The sequence below is a fragment of the Pristis pectinata genome, chromosome 1, assembly GCF_009764475.1.
Source record: "Pristis pectinata isolate sPriPec2 chromosome 1, sPriPec2.1.pri, whole genome shotgun sequence".
Classification (NCBI taxonomy): Eukaryota; Metazoa; Chordata; class Chondrichthyes; order Rhinopristiformes; family Pristidae; genus Pristis; species Pristis pectinata.
Window position 1 is genome coordinate 128,011,247 of NC_067405.1, and position 22,894 is coordinate 128,034,140.

The 22,894-nt window shown below is 40.7% G+C and overlaps 1 protein-coding gene across 1 annotated transcript in view; it reads left to right on the plus strand.

The window, feature by feature from the left end:
- Nucleotides 1-22,894, plus strand: part of LOC127571654 (sodium/potassium/calcium exchanger 4-like) — a 90,722-nt gene that overhangs the window by 14,466 nt on the left and 53,362 nt on the right. The window contains exons 3-6 of the mRNA XM_052018276.1: nucleotides 5,376-5,450; nucleotides 6,874-6,958; nucleotides 7,731-7,834; nucleotides 17,679-17,753. Of these exons, the coding sequence (XP_051874236.1) occupies nucleotides 5,376-5,450; nucleotides 6,874-6,958; nucleotides 7,731-7,834; nucleotides 17,679-17,753 (339 nt within the window). The remainder of the gene's footprint in view (nucleotides 1-5,375; nucleotides 5,451-6,873; nucleotides 6,959-7,730; nucleotides 7,835-17,678; nucleotides 17,754-22,894) is intronic.

Sequence of the window (22,894 nt, forward strand, 5' to 3'; positions counted from 1 at the left end):
CCCCACCTACAATGCCAATGTGTAGAGCTTCTAAGAAAAAGAAGCTGGGAACAAACAGATTGATGAACATATGAATTAGGAGCAGGAATAGGCCAGAGGGTCCCTCAAGCCTGTATAACCGTAGCTAATCTGATTGTAACCTCAGCTCCATGTTCCAATCTACTCACCATAACCTTTCATCGCCTTTCCTATCTAGAAGCTATCTATATTTGCTTTAAATATATTCAAAAACTCTGCTTCCACCACACTTTGAGGAAGAACATTCCAAAGACTCACAACCCTCTGAGGGGGGAAAAAGATTGTATCACCTCTATCTTAAGTGAGGGTCCCTTTATTTTTAAATAGTGTCCCCCTAGTTCTAGATTCGCCCAGAAGAGGAACCATCTTCTCCAAATCCAGGACGTTATATGTTTCAGTCAAGCTCCCTTCTAACCCTCCAGTGGATACAAGCCTAGCCTTTCCAACCTTTCTGCCCACCATTCCAGATATTGGTTGAGTAGGCATTCTGTTAAATGCCTTCAACCCATCCACATCCTTCCTTAAATAAGGAGACCAGTAGTGTCTCATCACTCTTCTTTATAACTGAAACATTAACTTCCTGCTTTTGCATTCAATTCTCCCAGCAATAAACAATAACATTTTGTTAGCTTGCCCAATTATTTGGGAAACAAATAATTTTGCCTAATTATTTGCTGTTCTTCCACATTAACTTTCTGTGAAGCATGCATTAGGACACCCAGATCCCACTGCATCTCGGAGCTCCACGGCCTCTTGCCAAATGGATAAGCTTTTTTATTTTTCCTGCCAAAATCGAGAATTTCACATTTTCCCACATTATATTCCATTTGCCAGATCTTTGCCCATTCTACTTTCCTAACTAGCTTTGTGTCATCAGTAAATTTAGCAATCACACCTTCACTGCCTTCATCCAAATCTTTTATATAAATTGTGAATAGTTGAGGCCCCAGCACTGGTCCCTGTGGCACACCTCTCTTAGCATCCTGCTGACCAGAAAAGGATCCCTTTATGCCTGCTGTTTCCTGTTTTCCAGCCAATCTTCCATCCACACCAATATTTTACCTCCTACACCATGAGCTTTCATTTTCCACAGTGTGTCCAACCTCACTGGGCGTGATCTGGAGTGTCTGGTAATTTATAAAAATATTTGATTCTCTGGGGACTTCATTGTTACATCTGGGTAACTGAACATGGGACTGTGCGTGTTTACCTGGATTCAGGACAATCCATGCATATCTGCATTCGGGTCACTGTATGCCTACCTGACTCAGAAACGTGCATGCATTCCTGGACACAGGACTATGTGTGCATAACCAGACTTGGAACTGTGTATATTCATTCCTGGACTCAGACTGTGTATACGTAGATAGTCAAAAAATTGCAGATGCTGGAAACCTAAAATATAAACAGAAAATGCTGAAGCACTCAGCAGGTTCAGCAGCAGTTTTGCAGAAAGAGAAACAAAGTTAATGTTTTAGGTCAAAGACACTTCATCACAATTAGTATGCACATGCAGGCATACTTGAACCTGGGTCTGCATGGACACACCTGGGCTTGTGACTCTGTGCGTAAACATGCACTTAGAATCATGCATGCATACCTGGACATGAATACTTGGATCAGCAAAGACTTGGAATAAATAGTTTATATCTGCCACCATGACAAAAATGGGCAGCACAATGACACAGTCTCACAGCTGCAGTGACCTAGGTTCAGTCCTGACCTCCAGTGCTGTCAGTGTGGAGTTTGCACATTCTCCTTGTGACTGCATAGGTTTCTCCAGTTTCCTCCAACATGTGGGTTGGTGGGTTAATTTGCCACTGTAATATTGCCCATATAGTGTTGACAAGAGGTAGAATCTGGGGAAATTGAGGGAAGTGTGAGAAGAATAAAATAGGATTAGTGTAAAGGTGTTCTTGATGGTCAGCATGGACCTGATGGGCTAAAGGGCCTGTTTCTGTGCTGTAAAAGTCTCAGACTCTATAGCTCTAAAAAATACCAATGGCATTCCAACAATAATAGAAAATTATGGAGTGGGAGTGGCAGAGAATCCTAAAACAATCATTATTCCTGGAAAAAAGTAATAGGCAGTCTATTGTGACCAAAGGCTGATAAATCCCCTGGATGGTCCTCTGCATTCTGGGGTCTTGAAGGAAATAACTGCAGGGATGGTGGATACACTGATAAGCAGGGGTTGTAATATATAGGCATTTATAGAGGACTGACAATCTAACAGAAGACAGCATGCCAGAATAAATAGATAATTTTAGGTTTGGAGGCTGTAGCTAGTTGGCTGCCATGGGGTAATTGCGGAGGCTCCAACTATTTATACAATCTATGCATTGACTTAGATGTAGGGACTGGGTGCGTTGGAGTCAAATTTGCTGATGGCACAAAGACAGCTGGTGAAGCAAGTTGTGTAGAGGATGCAGTGTAGGATGAGTGAGTGGGCAAAAAATTTGGCAGTGAGGAGATGGGAGGTTATCCATTTTGGTGGGAAGGGTAGAAAAGCAGAATATTGCTTGAATGAAGACAGAACACTTGCATTGGAGGCAGTTCAGGAAGGTTCACCAGGTTGACGCCTGAAACACAGGGGCTGTCTTATTAGGGATGATCAAGCAGTCTGGGCCTACATTCACTGATGTTTAGGAGAATGAGATGATCTCATTTAAACATACAAGATTCCAAGGGAGCTTGAGAGATAATGCTGAGAGAATATATCCCCTTCTGGAAAAATAGAACAAGGGGGTGCGGTTTATGAATAACAGGCTGCCCATTGAAGATGGAGATGAGGAGGAATTTGTTCTTTAAATGAGTTTGGAGGCCAAACCATTAAGTATATTCAAGGCTGAGACAGAGAGAATTTCGGATAAAATTTGGGTCAAAGGTCATGGAGAGCATGAATGTAAGGTTGAGATAAAGTCTAGATTAGCCGTGAACTAATTGAATGCTGAATCAGGCTAGAGATGCTGTATGGTCTATTCCTGCTTCTTTTTATATTTGTATGTAAGTCAGACCCATGTGTGCATACATGGATTCACGCCACATACTATACATAAAATTAGGTCTTTGTGTGCATACATACACTCTAGATCTTGTCTGCATACATACACTCTAGATCTTGTCTGCATACATGAACAGGTCCTCACATGCATACATGCACATTTTTCTGCAATGTACTTGCATTCCTGAAATCAGGCCTATGTGTGTCCACACAGCCTCGAGCCTTTCAGACTACTGGCTGCAGACTTCAAAATGATGCACACCCACCCGGCAGTGAAGGGTTGCATTTACACCAATTGGAGTTTGATACCTGCTGCATAGAAGGTGTCACAACTTTCTCAGTGAAAGTGTTCCCAGCATTGCCCTAATCCCCTTTCAACAGAAGACCTGAGGTTAGTTTTTCTCATCACTTTTTGCACCCTCAGTTGTTTAAACTCAATGTTATCTGCTGGTTCCAACAAAAATGATGGTGGCCACACTGGGAGTAGAAGTAATGGAGTAATTAGTGCACTGCTATTTTCAATGCTGTACTGTATCATTTCTTTGGAGGAGAGGCCACATACTTGGCTGTCTGCTCAATGCTAGCTGGTCATGATCAAAATGCTGCTAAATATGGCTAACCTAATATTCAGGGCCTTATTTTAGCGCTAGGAGGATAAATTTGTTTAAAGTGATGTGGATTATTATGACTAAGTTGAAAGGTTGCTATTTATTTTGTTTGTAATTTCCAGCATCCACACTATTTTAAAAAAGATGTCAGTTCAGATTGTTCAATATAACTTCCAATGCACTCAATTTAACTCACAGCAAGCAACTAACAGCAATTTACAATGCAAATTCATGCCTCACTACTTTGGCATTCCTGTAAAGAAATATCTTAAATAAAAATATGCTTTTTTTGTCTGAATGTCTGGTTTATTGTAGGCTTTGAAATAAATCGGTTTGTATTTCTGTCGTTGAAGTCCTCAAGAATTAATTAACATTCTTATCCAATTTGCATCGATAAGGTGATTGTTAAAATAGTTAAGATGATCGTTTCCCAAAGACAGCAGCAAGCATTGTTTGCCTGACCAAACAAAGGTAAAAAAGCCGACAGTTACTAAAAATAAAATTTGCTACCTCTGCTTCCTCTTATGAACTTCTCGCTGAGAGAACTGACTAGTTCCTTTGAGGCTATGTATTCATTCCAGTGCTCCAGAAGATAACCATTGAAATGTTCATAACTTTTTCTGCAATACACATGCAATAGAATTTAGTAGCATGTAAGAGTGTGCAATTTTCCTGAGCTGTAATTATTTGGAACAAATTTATTTTTATACTCCAAAGTTTTATTGTGTCAACCTATGATCCAATGAGATGGACTATGACCTCACGATCTACCTTGTTGTGACCTCGCACCTTATTGCACTGCACTTTCTCTGTAGCTGTGACACTTTACTCTGTACGGTTATTGTTTTTACCTGTACTACATCAATGCACTCTGTACTGACTCGATGAAACTGCACTGTGTAATGAATTGACCTGTATGATCGGTTTGTAAGACAATCTTTCCACTGTACCTCGGTACAAGTGACAATAATAAACTAATACCAATACCAATAATACCAATATGATCCATAATTTTCTGTGCGTACTCTACAGTTTTCAGCTGGGTAGCTTGTTACTCTTGATTTATTTTTGGCACTAAAGTTAAGGCTGGAGAAAGATCTTCAGAGCTCTTCCATTCACTGTCTATCCAAAGTGAATTTGAGAAAATTGTTTGACCTTTTCCTTCAATGTGCATCATTTCAGAGGAAAACAACAAAAATATACCCAAATGGTGAGATATTAGTATTGGAAGCACAACCGAGCTCCCAGACACAGTGGATTTTAAAGGTTTGCACACCTGCACCTCCATTCACAGGGTCTTTCCAGAATTGCAGCAGCAGATGTAAATCATATCAGTGGCATACCAAGAAAAGCAGAATGGTGTTAGCTTTACTCCACCCAGATCATAATATGTACCTATATGTTTCGTTCCATCTTGTTGTCCTGGTTTTTCATTGACATGGGTGGGGCGATTGTTAAAATAGTTAACGAAGTGGATTGCTTCTCAGTAGCAAGTTTCACAACCCTATATTGGAGAAGCCGACATCCAGTATCTCCCAGGAGATATCCACTGAGATTGCATAACATTTACGTTACACTTATAAATGGATAAAATACAATCGATGGCCAGGCCAATTATGCCTTCAGGATACAAACAGAAATCAAGGCAAAAGCCGTTTTTGAGATGAGGAGGTAAATGTTGTAATCTTCAAGAGAAAAAGCATTTTTGGGAAATATGACTGACATTTGTTGTTTTCTCTTTACAGGCCGTGTATATGTTTTACGCACTGGCTATAGTTTGTGATGATTTCTTTGTTCCAGCCTTAGAAAAAATATGTGAGGTATGTTGACATGCATTGACTTAAGACATTGAGAGCATTATAAAAAATATTGTGCCTGAAACTCATATTATGCATTAACCACTGATTAAATGCTGGCCTTGATAGTGACACGCAGATCTGGAAAAACAAATAAGTAAGTGTGTCCTCATTCAGAGTATGTGTTTGCATATATTATCAAAAAAGATTAAATAGAGGTTGTTTTGATAGATCTGAAGAGATACAGTTTGAAGTCATGTCTTTGGTGTAGTTTACCAATGTCGCCTTTAGGAACAAGGATCACCCTCAATCACTTCAATTTTGTGGATTCTGAAGGGGCTAACGAAATTACTATGGGAAATGCAGACTCTTCCGCAGATGGGCAGAAGGTGGCTGACGAGACAGGTGGATGGGTAGTTTGTGAAGTGGTACGCTCCTTCCAGTGCTTACACAGGGCATCTATGTGCACCTGATGAATGGCTTTGAGGCTCTCAATACCAACTTGAACGTTCTTTCTCTATTTTGAGTGACCGTGGACCAGAGATTCCCAAGAGTCACTGAGGATGTTGCATTTCTTCAAGGGGCTTAAGCACATCATTGAATCCTTTTCTCCATTCACCTGGTGATCTCCTCCCTGGAGTCTGGTGCCAGTTATGCAATAGATGTGGACAGTCCGACTTAGCTGATGGAGAGTAACTGGAGCCTCAGTGCTGTGGCTGTTGATCACAGAGAGGATGTTGACGTTGGTTCATTTATCCTTCCAGTGAATTTGGAGAATTTTTTGGAGACAGCATTGGTCTTTTTCTAGTGCTTTAAGATGACTGCTGTAGACAGTTCAGGTCTCGAAAGTGTATAGGAGGACAGGGATCACTTATGCACAATAGACCATGAGTTTTTTGTCAGGTCTGAGATCTTGATCTTCAAATACCCTTTTCCTCAATCAACCAAAGGTTGTGCTGTTCCGTGGACAAACTTACAGAACAATTTGTTCGAACCGTGTGCCCAAGTGAAACCTTCAGCCACATCATGGTACTCTAGCTGGATCCAGAGGTGCAGAGCAACTGGGATGGGAAAGCCAAGCTGGCCCTGTAAAGTCCAAGTTAAGCTGATTGTCTAGGTCTTTAGAAATTAGTCTGTTTAGCTAAGATCACACTAACCATAAAAAGACAATTCCTACAAAGGTATAAAACAATAATATGAATAGTATAGACATCAGCAGCTGAATAGAGTGATTGACAACTCACCAAAAATATTACAGAATAGACAATAAAAATGATGATTGATCAACTATACTTTAAATTTAAACTTATCCTCAAGTTAACAGATCAGTAGGAACATATTGAAAATTTATTGTGTTCTAAAAATCTGAGGTCTGAGAAGGTGTAATTGTTTGTGTATCTGAATATTTGTGATGTCCTGTGATGACTTCTCTTTTTTTTTAATGTAGAGATTACATTTGAATGAAGATGTAGCTGGTGCCACCTTCATGGCTGCTGGAAGCTCAGCACCTGAGCTGTTTGCTTCAGTCATTGGTAATGTCCCCACACTCTTAATAAATCCTCTGGTACAAATGCAAAATACTGCAGTTGCTCTAAATTTGAAATAAAATAAAATAAAATAGAAATGTTGGGAATGCTCAGCAGTTAGGCAGCATCTGTGGAGAGAAGAATGAATTAACATTTCAATTCCAATGAAACATCACTGACCTGAAAAGTTAACCCTGTTTTTCTTTCTGCCAAATGCTGCCTGACCAGCTGATATTTCCAGTGCTTTCCACTTTAACAGAGAAAAAAAATATTTGTTTTCCTCTAACATTTAACTACAAGAGTGATGTGTATGCGAATATCACTGTCCAGGAAATTCCTCTCAGCTACTGGTAATTTAGATTTTCATGAAGTGCTTGTAAATTTTCACACAACGTTTATTGGACCTTCCCATTTCGCCTTGCGGAACACAGACCAGTTCTTCCCAAATCCAAGTGAGTTTCATGAAACTCCATCCCCTTGGGAAATGATCCATTTAAAATGGGACCCTCCCCTGATTCTTATTTCGGAGTTCATTCTTTGGATTGTATTCTCGATTTCATCAATAGGCTGAGTTATATTTCATTTAATTTTGTGCACAAACAAATCAGTTGTCATTGCCGTTATCTGTAGTTTGTAGCTGTAGCTGCATTTGCAAAGTTTGCAAATCAACCTAATCACTTGAATCTCTGAAAGAAATACAATTATTATTTCTTACTTTTCTTATAATGAAGTCTAGTAAAGCAAGTGCAAAGTAACACTTTCTTTTATGTTTCTGTAGGTGTCTTTATCACCCATGGAGACGTTGGAGTTGGAACTATTGTTGGTTCAGCAGTATTTAACATTCTGTGTATCATTGGTGTCTGCGGACTATTTGCAGGACAGGTTGGTCCTATTGAAAATAGTCCTGTTGAAAAATAATGAGTAAAAATTGAAAACATTACCAGCTTGTTATGTTTGTTCAGAATGGAAGTTCTTGAAAGCTTACATACCAACTCCAGTATTAATTTCCCTGGGGAGACAGGGGCAGACAGGTGTGTATGCCACCTGTTCGCATATCTCTGCCCCGGTACCTGCCAGAAAAGAAAATTGCAGATTCTGAAAGCCTGAAATAAAATGAAAATTTCAGGAAATGCTCAGCAGATCAAAGAGCATCTTTGGAGAGAGAAACGGAGTTAAAGTTCAGATTGATAAAGAATGAGGGAAATGGGTCTGAGAAAGTGGTTTTTGACTCACCTTCAGTTGTTCTACTGTTATTTCCCCTCAAGTGAATCTGCCCCATACATTCTGAAAAATGGTTTCCTATTTATTAAGCTACTCTTGCAGAACTATGAAGAATGAAAGAAGACAGTTACTCCAGCTGCATCAATCTTAATGCAAAGACAAAAACTGCAGATACTGGAAATCTGAAATAAAACTCAATAGGTCAGTCAGCATCTATGGCGAGAGAGAGATGGAGTTACCGTTTCAAGTCGATAGCCTTACATTAGAATCTAATATGGTTGATGAACGGTCACCAACCTGAAGGATTAATTCCATTTCTCTCTCGACACATGATGTCTGGCCTGCTGAGTATTCTGATCATTTCTGTTTGTTTTGCAACAATCTTATTACTGGGTCCAACGTAATCACTTGCTATGCTACTTCCATCACCTCAGAATATCAAAAGCAGTCTAGAGCTTTTACAGGTTATGAACTTCATTTGCACTTACTGGCAAGGCCAGAATTCATTGTCCATTCCTATCTGCGCTTGAATCAAGCGGCTACCTGGCCCATTTCAGAGGTTAGCTAAGACTCAAGAATATTGTAACATGGATCACATGGACTAAACTGCAAATTCCTCTCCCTATAGGCAATTAGTGAACTAGGTGGAATCTTATGGCTGTAATTTTCATAACGTCCATTACAAACATGACATCTAAGTCTAGAAATTAATTAATTAATGGTTTAAATATCCCAGATGTTTTGGTGGAATTCAGATTCATATCTAAGGTCTTAGTCCCTCTGGATTTTTATTCCACAAATTTTAACCACTCTGCTATCTTGATATCCTTATCTGAAAAATCTATTGATCTCCACTTTGCTCCAGCCTAGGCAGTGGAAGAAAGTTTGGGATTTCCCCTGCGCTTTGTGTGGAAATTCTTGATTTCTCTCCTGAAAGGCCTTATGTTAATATTATGCCCCCTGTTTTGAACAGCAAAGGACATTGGTTCTCTTTATTCTATTTAATCTTGTCAAAATTCTGTATACTTCAATCAGATTATCCTTCGATACTCTAAGAACATAGAGAACAGGTCTGTCGACCCATGATGTCTGCATTGAAAATGAATCTCAATCTAAACTAATCCTTGAAGCCAAAATAAGGAACCGTAGCTTGAAAATACTTCTTACCATTGAATGACTTTTGGTCCATGCTGAATCTGCAAGGGGCTTGTTTCTTTATGAGGCTAGGATTTATTGACCTTCAACCCACTATCCTGCTGGGAGCTGATAAACAAAATAACATTGACTTTTATAGGTGTATCATTTTAATTGGGGACATAATGAAAGTAATTTCTTGCCAGGGCTGATTCTCCTGTATAAATAACAGCAGAGTGATGCTAGTTAAGAGGTCTGGTCCTTGAACTGTATTATCCAGTTTTTGACTGTAGCAGAATAACATTCCAGCATTTAGGAAATTGCCCAACCAAAATGTGTTATAATTTGTGTGATGCCAAGTGTACTGGCCTGTAGGTTGATGTTGGCCAGGCTTCCTTCCTCTTTTGTTTGTGTTCTGCATTTTGCATTTTTGACATAGAATAGCTGAATAACACCAAAGAAAAATAAAGAGTAACATTTCACTATTTCCTTCAATAATGGTGAGGACTGATAGAAATAATAAAAAAGGTACAATTCTATCCTGCAGCAGAAAACCTTCTTATTAGAACCAAGCCTGTTACTCAGAATGTTTAGTTCTCTCTATAACTTAAAGCAAACATTATTACCTTTCATAACTGCTGTGTGGCTCAGGATCTTCTTATTTTATATACGTTATTTTACATTAAAAATAAGTTATGGATTATGCTTCATCAATGTCTTATGACAAAGATTTCCTCATCGCAAAACAATCTTTTCTGGAAATGAAGTTTAAATTTTAAGTAAAATTTTTCTTGATGTCTATCTTTGTATTCTTTAAAAGTGCGTAGGCTTTTGTGATTTGATATTCCCATCTGCCCTATTTTGAAAGCTCAGAAACATACAGAGTCTGTAACAGTATCCTTTTCAACATTTCTCCTTTCATCTTTTAATTTGCTGTTTTGGGGATCTTGTTCTGTACATTTGTCTAGACGACAAAATGTGCAAACCAAAAGATAAGCAGTACTTACCAAACTGGCTTTAATTTCATTGTCTGAAGAAAAAGTAGCAATGATTGATTAACTCCTTGTAAGGGAAGCTGAACAAAAAGAACACTGGCTTAAATCTCTGAAGAGGGACTTGAGCCCACAGCCTTGTGACTCAGAAACAAGAATGGTCCCATCTGTGCAATATTTTCTTAATGTTAAATATCTGGAGAAAGTACATAACAAATCATAAATGGTATTTGCAAGAAGAGATTTAATGGTCTGATAGGCCTTTTGTCTTCTAATCTCTTTCAAGTAAAAGACGGAAACAAAATAATACTAAAGGAAAGTACAAATACTTAGATACACAAAGGGTAAGAGAGAGGCTAGAGTGGATATTGGACCAATGGAAAATGACGCTGGAGAAATAGTAACAGGGAACAGAGAAATGATGGAGGAGCTAAGTAAGTACTTTGCATCATTCTTCACAGTGGAAGGCACCAGTAACATGCCAGAACATCAAGAGAGTCAGGGGGCAGAGGTGAGTGTTGTGGCCATTACCAGGTGGTGGGGAAGGTGCTGGGGAAGCTGAAAGGCCTGAAGGTGGATAAATCACCTGGACCAGATGGACTACACCCCAGAGTTCTGAAAAAGATAGCTGAAGAGATTGTGAAAGCATTAGTGGTGATATTTCAGGAATCCCTGGAGACAGGGAGGGTCCCAGAGGACTGGAAAATCACAAATGTGACACCCCTGTTTAAGAAGGGAGGAAGACATAAGACAGGATATCATAGGTCGGTTAGCCTGACCTCAATGGTTGGTAAGATTTTAGAGTCCATTTTAAATATGAAATTTTGGAGTACTTGGAAGTACATGATAAAATAAGGTGAAGTCAACATGATTTCAGTTAGGAGATATCTTGCCTGACAAATCTGTTAGAATTCTTTGAGGAGGTAACAAACAGGTTAGACAAAGGAGAATCAGTGTATGTTATTTACTTAGATTTTCAGAAGGCATTTGACAAGGTGCTGCTCACGAGGCTGCTAAACAAGTTAAGAACCCATGGTATTAGAGGCAAGGTACTATCATGGATAGAAGATTGGCTGACTGGCAGAAGTCAGAGAGTGGGGATAAAAAGGTCCTTTTCAGGATTGCTGCCGGTAACCAGTGGAGTTCCGCAGGGGTCAGTGTTGGGACCACAACTTTTCACTTTATACATTAATGATCTGGATGAAGGAACTGATGACATTGGTGGCCAAGTTTTCAGACGATACCAAGATATATGGATGGACAAGTAGTGTCGTGGGAGAAGTGAGTCTGCAGAGGGACTTGGACAGGTTAGGAGAGTGGGCAGAGAAGTGGCAGATGGAATACAGCATAGGGATGTGTGGGGTTTTGCACTTTGGTAGGAAGAATGAAGGTGTAAATTATTTTCTAAATGGAGAACGTATTCAAAAATGGGAGGTGCAAAGGTACTTGGGAGTCCTAATTCAGGATTCCCTAAAGGTTAACTTGCAGGTTGAATCAGGGTAAAGATGGCAAATGCAATCTTAGCATTCATTTTGAGAACAGTAGAGCATAAAAGCAAGGATGTACTGCTGAGGCTTTAGAAGGCATTGGTCAGACTGCATTTGGAATATTGTGAGCAATTTTGGGCCCTATATCTAAGGAAAGATGCTCTGGCTCTGGAGAAGGTCCAGAGGAGTTTCACGAGAATGATCCCAGGAATGAAGGGCTTGACTTATGAGGAGCGTTTGATGTCTCTCGGCCTGTACTTGATGGAGTTCAGAAGGATGAGGGGGGACCTCATTGAAACCTACCAGATACTGAAAGACCTGGATAGAATGGAATTAGAGAGGATGTTTCCATTAGTAGGAGAGTCTAGGATCGAAGGCCGCAGCCTCAGAATAAAGGGACATCTCTTTAAAACTGAGATGAAGAGGAATTTCTTCAGCCAGAGAGTGGTGAATCTGTGGAATTTGTTGCCACAGAGGGCTGTGGAGGCCAAGTCATTGGGTGTATTTAAGGCAGAGATTGATAGGTTTTTGATTGGCAAGGGGATTAAGGGTTACAGGGAGAAGGCAGGAGAATGAGGTTGAAAAAAAAACAATCAGCCATAATTGAATGGCAGAGCAGACTCGATAGGCTTAATTCTGCTCCTATATCTTATGGTCTTAATACATGGGAATCAACATAACCAGTTAACAGCATTCTTAAATCCTCAGAACAGCAATCAATTGACATTTGCTTTTAAAGAATGTTGGTCTGTATTGATTTTGTCAGAAAGCAGAGTTTCAGTCACCTGTTTAGTTCCAGGAAGAAGGCCAAAGCTTGATTTTTTTTCATGTTAAGAAGAAGAAAAAGGAGGATGCACAGTAAAGTAACTTTTCCTCAAGCGAGGACTGCACCTCCACAGAATCCTGGAAATGTTCTCAGTTGGCACCAGGAATTACTCACACTTGTTCATGGTGTTCTACTAATTAGCCTGATAAATTTGAAATTGTAGTGGCTTTTTCTACAATAACTAATAGAAAAATTATATAGAATTTACAGTAATAGCAGTCATCAGACAGATAATTAAAATATTGAGATTACTGTAATTCATTAACTGCTCCTTATGTGCTAATCCTTTCAGTCCTCAAGAAGTGAATTAGTGGTACCCTCTGCCACAATTAATAATTTTACTACAGAGTGAGCTCCAATGCGCTCCAAAGTATATAGCCCTGATGAAGTAATAGAGAATTAACCGTACAGCAATATAATATGAAAATTCAAGAGAAGTTTTTAAAACTGTTAATATTTTGAATGTAGGATTGTGGACATGTGTGCTTGAAAAATGGGTTTCAGCTTTTCTTGGTAGACTAAAAAAAACAGAATGAGAGGTGAAGGATAGAATTCTGCTTCAATTATGTAGGGCTCTGGTGAGACCACCTCTGGACTCTTGTGCACAGGTCTGGCCTCCCTATTTAAGGAAACATATACCTGTGATACAGAGGGATTGCAGTGAAAGTTCAGCAGATTGATTCCCAGGATAGCAGGCTTGCTTATTTGGAGAGAATAATCTGACTAGACCTATACTGTTGAGTAAGAATGAGAGGTGATCTCATTGAAACATATAAAATTCATGCGGGGCTTGACAGGCATTGATGTTTCCCTGGCACGAGGTATCTAGAACCAAGTTTCTCAGACTCAATGGGTTGGCCATTTAGGACAGAGATGAAAGGAAATTTCTTTGCCCAGAGGGTAACGACTCTTTGGAATTTTCTACTTAAGAGAGCTGAGGAGGCCCATTTGCTGAGTATATTCAAGGTGATTTCCAAAAGATTTATAAATCTTAAGGGAATCAAGATATATGGAGTGTGGTAATTGGTAAATTGGTTTATTATTGTAACCTGTACCAAGGTACAGTGAAAAACTTTGTTTTGCATGCCATCCATACAGATCATTTCACCACATCAGTACATCAAAGTAGTTAGTACAAGGGAAAAGCAATAATAGAATGCAGAACGTAGCATTAAAGTTAAGAGAAAGTGTAGTGCAAGCAGACAGTAAGGTGCAAAGCCATGACAAGGTAGAATGTGAGGTCAAGTGTTTATCTTTATACAAGAGGCCCGTTCGATAGTCTTATAACGGTGGGATAGAAGCTGTCCTTGAGCCTGGTGGTATGTGCTTTCAGGCTTTTGTATCTTCTGCCTGATGAGAGGGAGGAGAAGAGAGAAAGGAAAATGTCACTGAGATAAACAATCAGCCATGATCTTACAAAGTGGTGGAGTGGTAATGAGAGCCTGAATATCCTACTCTTGCTTCTGTTCCTTACATCCTTAAACATGCGCTGTGTATAACACATTCACACTTGGATCTCCACACAAATTTGTGAAATTGGACAAAGAGCAGTTGAAAGATGCAGTGTGATGTTGTGCACAGTGTTGTGCACTGGTATTGGTTTATTATTGTCACTTGTACCGAGGTACAGTGAAAAACTTGTCTTGCATACCGATCGTACAGGTCAATTCATTACACAGTGCAGTTACATTGAGTTAGTACAGAGTGCATTGATGTAGTACAGGTAGAAACAATAACAGTACAGAGTAAAGTGTCACAGCTATAGAGAAAGTGCAGTGCAATAAGGTGCAAGGTCACAACAAAGTAGATTGTGAGGTCAAGAGTCCATCTCATCCTGTAAGGGAACTGTTCAATAGTCTTATCACAGTGGGGTAGAAGCTGTCCTTAAGTCTGGTGGTACGTGCCCTCAGGCTCCTGTATCTTCTACCTGATGGAAGTGGAGAGAAGAGAGAATGACCCAGGTGGGTGGGGTCTTTGATTATGCTGGCTGCTTCACCAAGACAGCGAGAAGGTAAAGACAGAGTCCAAGGAGGGGAGGCTGGTGTCCATGATGCACTGGGTTGTGTCCACAACTCTCTGCAGTTTCTTGCGGTCCTGGACAGAGCAGTTGCCGTACCAAGCTGTGATACATCCAGATAGGATGCTTTCTATGGTGCATCGGTAAAAGTTGGTGAGAATCAAAGGGGACAAACCGAATTTCTTTAGCCTCCTGAGGAAGTAGAGGCACTGGTAAACTTTCTTGGCCATGGCATCTATGTGATTTGACCAGGACGGGCTGTTGGTGATGTTCACTCCCAGGAACTTGAAGCTCTCAACCCTCTCAACCTCAGCACCGTTGATGTAGACAGATGCATGTGCACCGCCCCCTTTCCTGAAGTCAATGACCAGCTCTTTAGTTTTGTTGACATTGAGGGAGAGATTGTTGTCATGACACCATTCCACTAAGCTCTCTATCTCCTTCCTGTACTCCGACCCATCGCTGTTTGAGATATGGCCTACAATGGTGGTATCATCTGCAAACTTGTAGATGGAGTTAGAGCAGAATCTGGCCACACAGTCATGAGTGTGTAGGGAGTAGCGTAGAGGGCTGAGAATGCAGCCTTGTGGGGCACCAGTGTTGAGAATAATCGTGCCGGAGGTATTGCTGCCTTTCCTCACTGATTGCGGTCTGTTGGTTAGAAAGTCAAGGATCCAGTTACAGAGGGAGGTGTTGAGTCCTAGGTCTCGGAGTTTGGTGACAAGTTTGCTTGGGATTATTGTATTGAGGGCAAAGCTGTAGTCAATAAACAATAGTCTAACGTAGGTGTCTTTACTGTCCAGATGCTCCAGAGCTGAGTGTAGGGCCAGGGAGATGGCGTTTGCTGTAGACCTGTTTCGGCGATAGGCAAATTGCAGTGGGTCAAGATTGTCTGGGAGGCTGGAGTTGATGCGTGCCATGACCAGCCTCTCAAAGTACTTCATGATGGTGGATGTCAGAGCCACTGATCGGTAATCACTGGAACAGGATTTGTATGTCATTCCCATCAGGAGCTGCTGCAGATCTCCCAGCTGTTATGTCATTATCATGCTGACCACTGGGAAGTGAGTGAGTGCTCAAAGAACTCTCTCCCTGACAGTTACCGCACAGTGGCAGGAAGGCTACCAGAGGTGTGAGAAAGCACACAGAGAAGGGGGTCACAGCATCAGCCTAAATATGTGGGCAGATGAAGGGTCTTGACCGAAATGTTGTCTGTCCATTTCCCTCCACAGATGCTGCCTGGCCTGCTAAATTCCTCCAGCATTATTTTTTTGCTTCAGCATCTGCAGTCTCTTGTGTCTCCTAAACATGTAGGCAGCCATCCTACCATCAGTTCCACCTGATCTCAAGCCAATGCAAGGTGCAGGCTGGTCGAAGGGACAGTGACTGCAACTTATACCTTAGAAATCATCTAAACAGCCTCAAATTAAAACAATGTCCCTGTAAAACTGAGATGAGGAGGAATTTCTTCAGCCAGAGGGTGGTGAATTTGTGGAGTTCATTGCCACAGAGGGTGGTAGGCCAAGTCATTGGGTATATTTAAGGCAGAGATTGATAGGTTCTTGATTGGTAAGGGGGTTAAGGGTCACGGGGAGAGAGAGAGGGGGAGAATGGAGGTTGGGGAAAAAAATCAGCCATGATTGAATGGCAGAGAAGACTCAATGGGCTGAATGGCCTAATTCTACTCCTACAGTATGTCTTCTGGTCTTATGAACAGAAAGGCTGTGATCAATGAAGGGAGGACCCGGGAATCATTTTGCGTAAGACTGACTATTGAACACTGTGAGTGGCAGATGCTGTGTGATGTGACAGTGTAGATTCCTTAATTGCCATCTCATTTCTGAAACCTGTGCAACATGCTCCTATTTTTTTTCTGTAAACAATAAATGTCACAGATTGCACACAAAAGGTGCAAGTGAAGGACAAGTGCGGTGTGTGACTTACATTCATGCCGTTCAGTCCAATTCGTCCATGCCAACCAAGTTGCCTATCTATGCTAGTCCCATTTGCCTGCATTTGGCCCATATTCCTCTAAGCCTTACCTATCCATCTACCTACCCAACTGTTTCTTTAAATATTGTAGTTGTATCTGTCTCTATCACCTCCTTTGGCAACTCGTTCCTTGTACCTACCACCCTCTGTGTGAGAAACATCCCCCACGGATCCCTTTTAAATCTTTCTCCTGTCACCTTAAACTTATACGCTTTAGTTTTAGACTTCCATACCCTTGGAGAAAGACTATAACTATCCATCCTATCTATGCCCCTCATAATTTTATAGACCTCTACAAGGTCACCCCTCAGCCTCCTACGTTCTGGGGAAAACAGTCCCATCCTATCTAATCTCTCTTTATAGCTTAAGCCCTCCCATCTAGGCAACATCTCTGTGATGTTATTCGGCTTGTGACTGACAATGATTGAACACCAGCCACACTATGAACTGGTGTGCCAAGGGCAACATCCCATTTAGTGAGGTTGATGCTAGTATGATTTCCTCTGCGTAAAGTTGCCTTCCACTTGGTTTGTAGGTACACTAATGGGCCCAATGCTATAATGGGATTCTGATTTTCACAATTTATTGCCCATCCCTAATCCCTTGAGAAGGTGATGGTGAGCCACTGCCTTGAATCTCTGCAGTCCATCTTGAGAAGGTACTCCCACTGCACTACTGGGTAAGGAGTTTCATTATTCCCCTTTCCACCCTTCTTAGCACTTGGTGGCAAGCTCAGGAGAGACTTTGACAAAATCCTGCCAGCAGATTGGATACCTGCTATTTAGGCTGCAGAATGGTATTTGATAAGAAGAAAGAATAAAAGAACACGATGATAAAGCAAGACATGGAAACACAGGAGTTAAGGCACTTTTTGTTCTTTGTGTCCTTGCATTTCTATGAAAGTTTGAAGGCTCATGTCATATCTGCATCGGTATGTTGATTAGAAGTGCCAAAGGCACTGAATGCAAATAAGGTAACCACAGGAAGGAAAGCACAAAAAGTTCTCATGAGAAATTCCATATTCTTCTGAAGTAACTTTACTTTCTGTCCTTTTCAGATTGTGTATCTGACTCAGTGGTCTGTGTTCAGGGATTCGTTGTACTATACTTTGTCAGTCATTCTGCTTATTGTGGTAAGTGAAAATCTTTGTTCTACTCACTGCTAAATTTTACATCCCAAAACATAAATGCAAGAAGTATCGCTGATTCCTAATGGCCCTGCCTTACATATTAAGGGTGCATTATCAGTAGTGGTGATATACATCATGGTCCAGGTCCAGTTACTGATATCACTGGGATACTGATATGTATAATTGACCATCAAGATAATACTTGAAGATGAAGTCAGTAGAATGCTTACCTTCACAGGTCACTGAGAAAGGATTTGCAAGCCATGTCTGCAGGTGTACATTTTGGCACAAAATTTTATGTCATATTTAGACTGGGTTCTATATGTTTATCATATGACGTTTTATATTAATACTCCTTTTTAATATTATCTATTCAGTCACAGCTAGAGAATCACCAGCAGTAAGTTCTTTTCACCCTTCTGCACCATTCCCTCTCATGTTCCCTCAGATCTGCCCTTGGTCCTTGGTCTTCTCATCTACATACTTAGCAACATTTCATGAAAACACAGCATCAGTTCCTACATTTACACTGATGATACCCTGCTCTGTCTTAGCACCATGCCTTGACCCCTCCACCTTTTTTACATTGTCAGACTCCATATCTATCCTACAGAATTGGATGAGCAGAGGTTTCCTTCAAGTAAGTATAGCAATCATTGTCTTTCATATTATTCACAAAGTCCCTTTCCTACCTAGACTCTGACCTTTTCTCTGGCTGCTCACTAGAATGTCTGTAGATTCTTCAGTGTTGCTGCTTATGAAGTAGAGCTACTGCCATTGCATCCTTTATTGTAGGTGGTTAACTCTAAGCCTAGGGAATGACTGCTACAATATCTCCAAGCCATAACAGATGATACATTTAGTCATTAAACATCCACTGACAGTAGACTATGCTGCTTCCCTTTAACCATCAATTATTTACACATGTTAAGCTATACAATAGGTTTAATATTTACAAATGTACAGACTGTTATCAAGTCAACCAATTATAATCTCAGTCAATCTACTGGACACTGTAGCCTTTGACTTCTTAAGTGTGAAGGTGTGTCAGTTGTCTATGAAGCCCTCACATCAGGTGCCCAGAATGTTGGTGGATCACTTGCCCTTCAGGCTGTGTTGGGTCCCGGTGTCTCCTGACCCATGAGCTGCCCAGCAATAGCTGCATCATAGAATCTGTCCTGTAACTCCAATTCATGCTCATCCTGTATCTGCTGTTCTCAGTCACCACCTTCCTGAGTGTCATGTGCACATTCTGATTGATCTGCTTCTATCATCATCTTCATCACTTGCTTCCTGGCTCCCATGGATCCATCTAGCCAATCCCTCACACCTTCATGGTTGGAGCTCTCTCACAGTGTTTCCCACTCTCCTGGATCCTTTTCTTGTCCTTCATTAGTCTTTGCAGGTTGCACTTCACCAATCTCAGCTGTGTCCACAACTAGTGATCCATCAGCATCAAAGCTCTGGGGAACGCTCTGTGGTGGAGTTGGTGGTGGTCCTGTTCATAAGTAGAAGCAAAGTAAACCAATGGTTCATGGATTATTTGATCCTTTGTCTAATAACCGCTGCCCCTCCCAATTGGAAAAACTATCAACATGCACCATCTGGAAGGGATGACCCAGCCACCTCCCTTCTTGCAGTCCTGACACACCGAGCATGATTTCACCAGAACTTCACTATCCTCAAAAATCCTAAATGCTAAAAGTAACAATTCCAGGATTTAGGCACAGCAACAAGCAAATGGCAGAATCAGCTCATATCTCTCATCCTCACTGTTCTATCTGCCACTTCCACTGCCTACCATCATCACCATTCTACCATAGAACTCTGCTGTATATTTACTATTCTGCTACCCCTCCAATCAGCAACATTACAACTTGTCACCAATATCTTGTGCTATGTTGATATCATATTGTGTCTATAGTCTTGCTGCTTGTTAAAGCAAATAAAAGAGGTAGTGCTGCTAACAAAACATTCTGCAAGCTCCCAACTGACAGCAGTGGCTGCGACAACTGTATCTCCAAGTAATACTACATAGCACACTCGGTTTTTAAAGCCGAGTATATACCCAAACCTGGCTGAGATTGAACCATCTGCTCATAAACAGAGTCAATTTTCACTTGGAGGTGAGCTGCAGATCCACACCATTATGATTGTCAATTTCAGCTTCACCCTGACTCAGCCCATCTGCTGGTGAAACCCTCACCCATACCTTTGTTACTTCTATTTCTGACCAGCCTACATTTTGAAGTCATCCAAAACTGCACATGCAGTAACCCACATAATGTTTCTACACATGAGTTCACTGATCTGCATTGACTCTTGGTTAAGCAAAATGTTGATTTTAAATTTCTAAGCCCTGTTTTCAAATCCCTCCATCTCCTCATCCGTTCCTACTTCTGAAATCTCCACCAGAGATATAAACCTTCCAAAGTAGCTTTACCACTCTAATTTTGTCATATTTCTTTACAGCATAGAATTCAACTATTTGGCCCTTCCAGGCTTCACCAGCTCTCAGAGCAATCTCATCAATGCCATTCCCCCCACCTACTTCCCTCCAATCTGTTCTATCTGTTCTCCTGAATATCTCCAAATTTAATCTCTCCACTATTGATGACACTGATGTCTCTGCTTTCAGCTGCCAGGCACCTAATTCCTTCTCCATGCTCCAGGCACAGTAGTGTAGCAGTTAGCGTAACACTATTACAGCGCCAGCAACGCGGGTTCAATTCCCGCCGCTGTCTGTAAGGAGTTTGTACGTTCTCCCCGTGTCTGCGTGGGTTTCCTCCAGGTGCTCCGGTTTCCTCCCACATTCCAAAGACGTATAGGTTAGGAAGTTGTGGGCATGCTATGTTGGCACCGAAAGCGTGGCGACACTTGTGGGCTGCTCCCAGAACACTCTACGCAAAAGATGCATTTCACTGTGTGTTTCGATGTACATGTGACTAATAAAGAAATCTTATCTTTTCTTTTCTTCTCTGAAACGTACCTCAAAATCTACCCAAATGACCAATCTTTGGTCATTGCTCTGATACTTCCTTCTATGGCCCAGTATCAATTATTTGATTACATGCCCATGCACTGGTAGGGAACATTTAGTTACAATAAAAGGATTAGTTCTTTTTGTTATTTGTCATGTCATGCCTGAAATCCACACAATGGAGTTGACAGCCTTCCAATATTTAATTTGTGCCACCTCCACTCATGTCACAATGGAGTTTATTAAATGCCATGGCAAAGCATTTGTCAACATCCTGACAAACATGGCCATTTATGCTGCCCAATGATAGACATATTGCAATTAACTGGGAGTCCTCAAAACATCCTTGTTGGCCTTCAACTTGCCCAATTATGCCATTCTTTGGACCTCACTAGCCTGTTTAGAACTCAGTTATACTGTACATCCCTGTGCATATGTAATGCAGTTTCAGTGGTGGATGAGGTGCAGAGATGCACACCCTAGGTTCATTCATGTTTCTGAGACTGGGACCGTTAATCATCCTGAAGATCATGATGTCCTGGAGAATTAAAGGTTAAAATCTCTTGGTTTTGTGATGCCACAGGAGAAAGTTAAACTTGTAAGCTTTTGATGTGTCAGGATTAGCTAGGAAAAATTGCAAGCACACGGAAATAAGTGACAGAGAAGACATCAAGCGTGAGCTGTTAAAATACAGCCTCAGTGACCTGTGTAGCAAGGGGATCCATTAACTGTGGGATAGAAAAATAAGAAATAGTTATCCACATTTTCAAAGGATTTGAGAACAGGTAAGTTATGAAGACTCCTTGAGAGAAGTGTCTGTGAAGAAGATAACAATAGCTGCTTTCAAAGGATTCAACAACAGATACATCAGGAGGACTCATGGTAACACTGATATGTCAAAAATGAGGTGTATAAAGATGCATGGTTTACAGCAGCAGAGTTTCACAGCTAGAAGCAGAAATGAAAAGCCACTCACTGTGTAAACTTAGCATAGGTAATTACTAGTCCATCAGCCTGTGTATGAAAAAAGTCTATTCTTTTAAATCTACTATCAAAGCATGTTATTGAGAACCATCAGTGGAAGGAGGTGAAGTCACAGATGACTGATGGCCATGAGAAGCTGGTGTATTCCTCTGAGCTGTATATAAATAACAAGGACCACTGCTGTGTCATATCCCACAAAACTGTACTACCAACCCCTCACCCTCCTCACCCTTCCACACGCCTAACCTTAACTAAGTCACTGTGATAGAAGGGACACTCCACAGCCCATCTTTTACTGAGCCTAGAATTGCAGCAGCTGAAACCCATGGGCTGCCTCTGGGCACGGAATTCAACATGCATAGTTGGTTTTACCTCTGCTAACTATTTTTCACCTCTAGTTTCCTTATTCTTTGTGCCTATGTACAATAAACTTAAACAACAATCAGCTTAACAATAAACCTTTGAGAAATGATTCACCACTGATGTATCTGCAGCCACCTTGCACTGGTGTTCCTATTCATGTAAGATGATTGGCATTCGTATCCATATATGGTAATGTGATACAATTGACAGCTATCACCAAATGTAACAGTGCATGATAATCGACAACATTTGCTTCAACATTTTACTAGTCACCTTATATGTGATTAATTCATGAAAAGGATGATGGTGCAAGGAGAAAGGTAATGAGAGGACCTGTAAATGATCATAGCCAAACCTACTGTAGAAGTAACTGGGAGAAGTAATTGTGATTTGAAATTTTTGAACTCATTATTGAGGCTAGAATGTGGCTAATCATAAGATGAAGTGCTTTTCCTGAAAGTGGTCCAGTTTTGGTGAACAGCTTCTATACTGATTGGTCACTTCTTTGTTTTAATGCATGTGCAAACTGGAGAAAATTCTTCCAGCTTCAAAATTCACATGAATTTTATCAGAAAGCTTAGAATTATTATCCTTATAAGTGCTAGAAAAGCTGCAGCCAGTGACAATTGATATCAGGGGAAGTAAGTTTTCTCTTTTGATTGAAAAAGCCAACAAGCATATTTCATCAATCCTTGAAACATCAGTTGTATTGTGTTATCACCTATAACGTATTATAGTGTCCTAGTCATCATCGTGCCAGAGTGAATGCCTTTCTGTAGATCCAAGATAGAGGGCTTACTCTCCTTCTCAGGGGAAA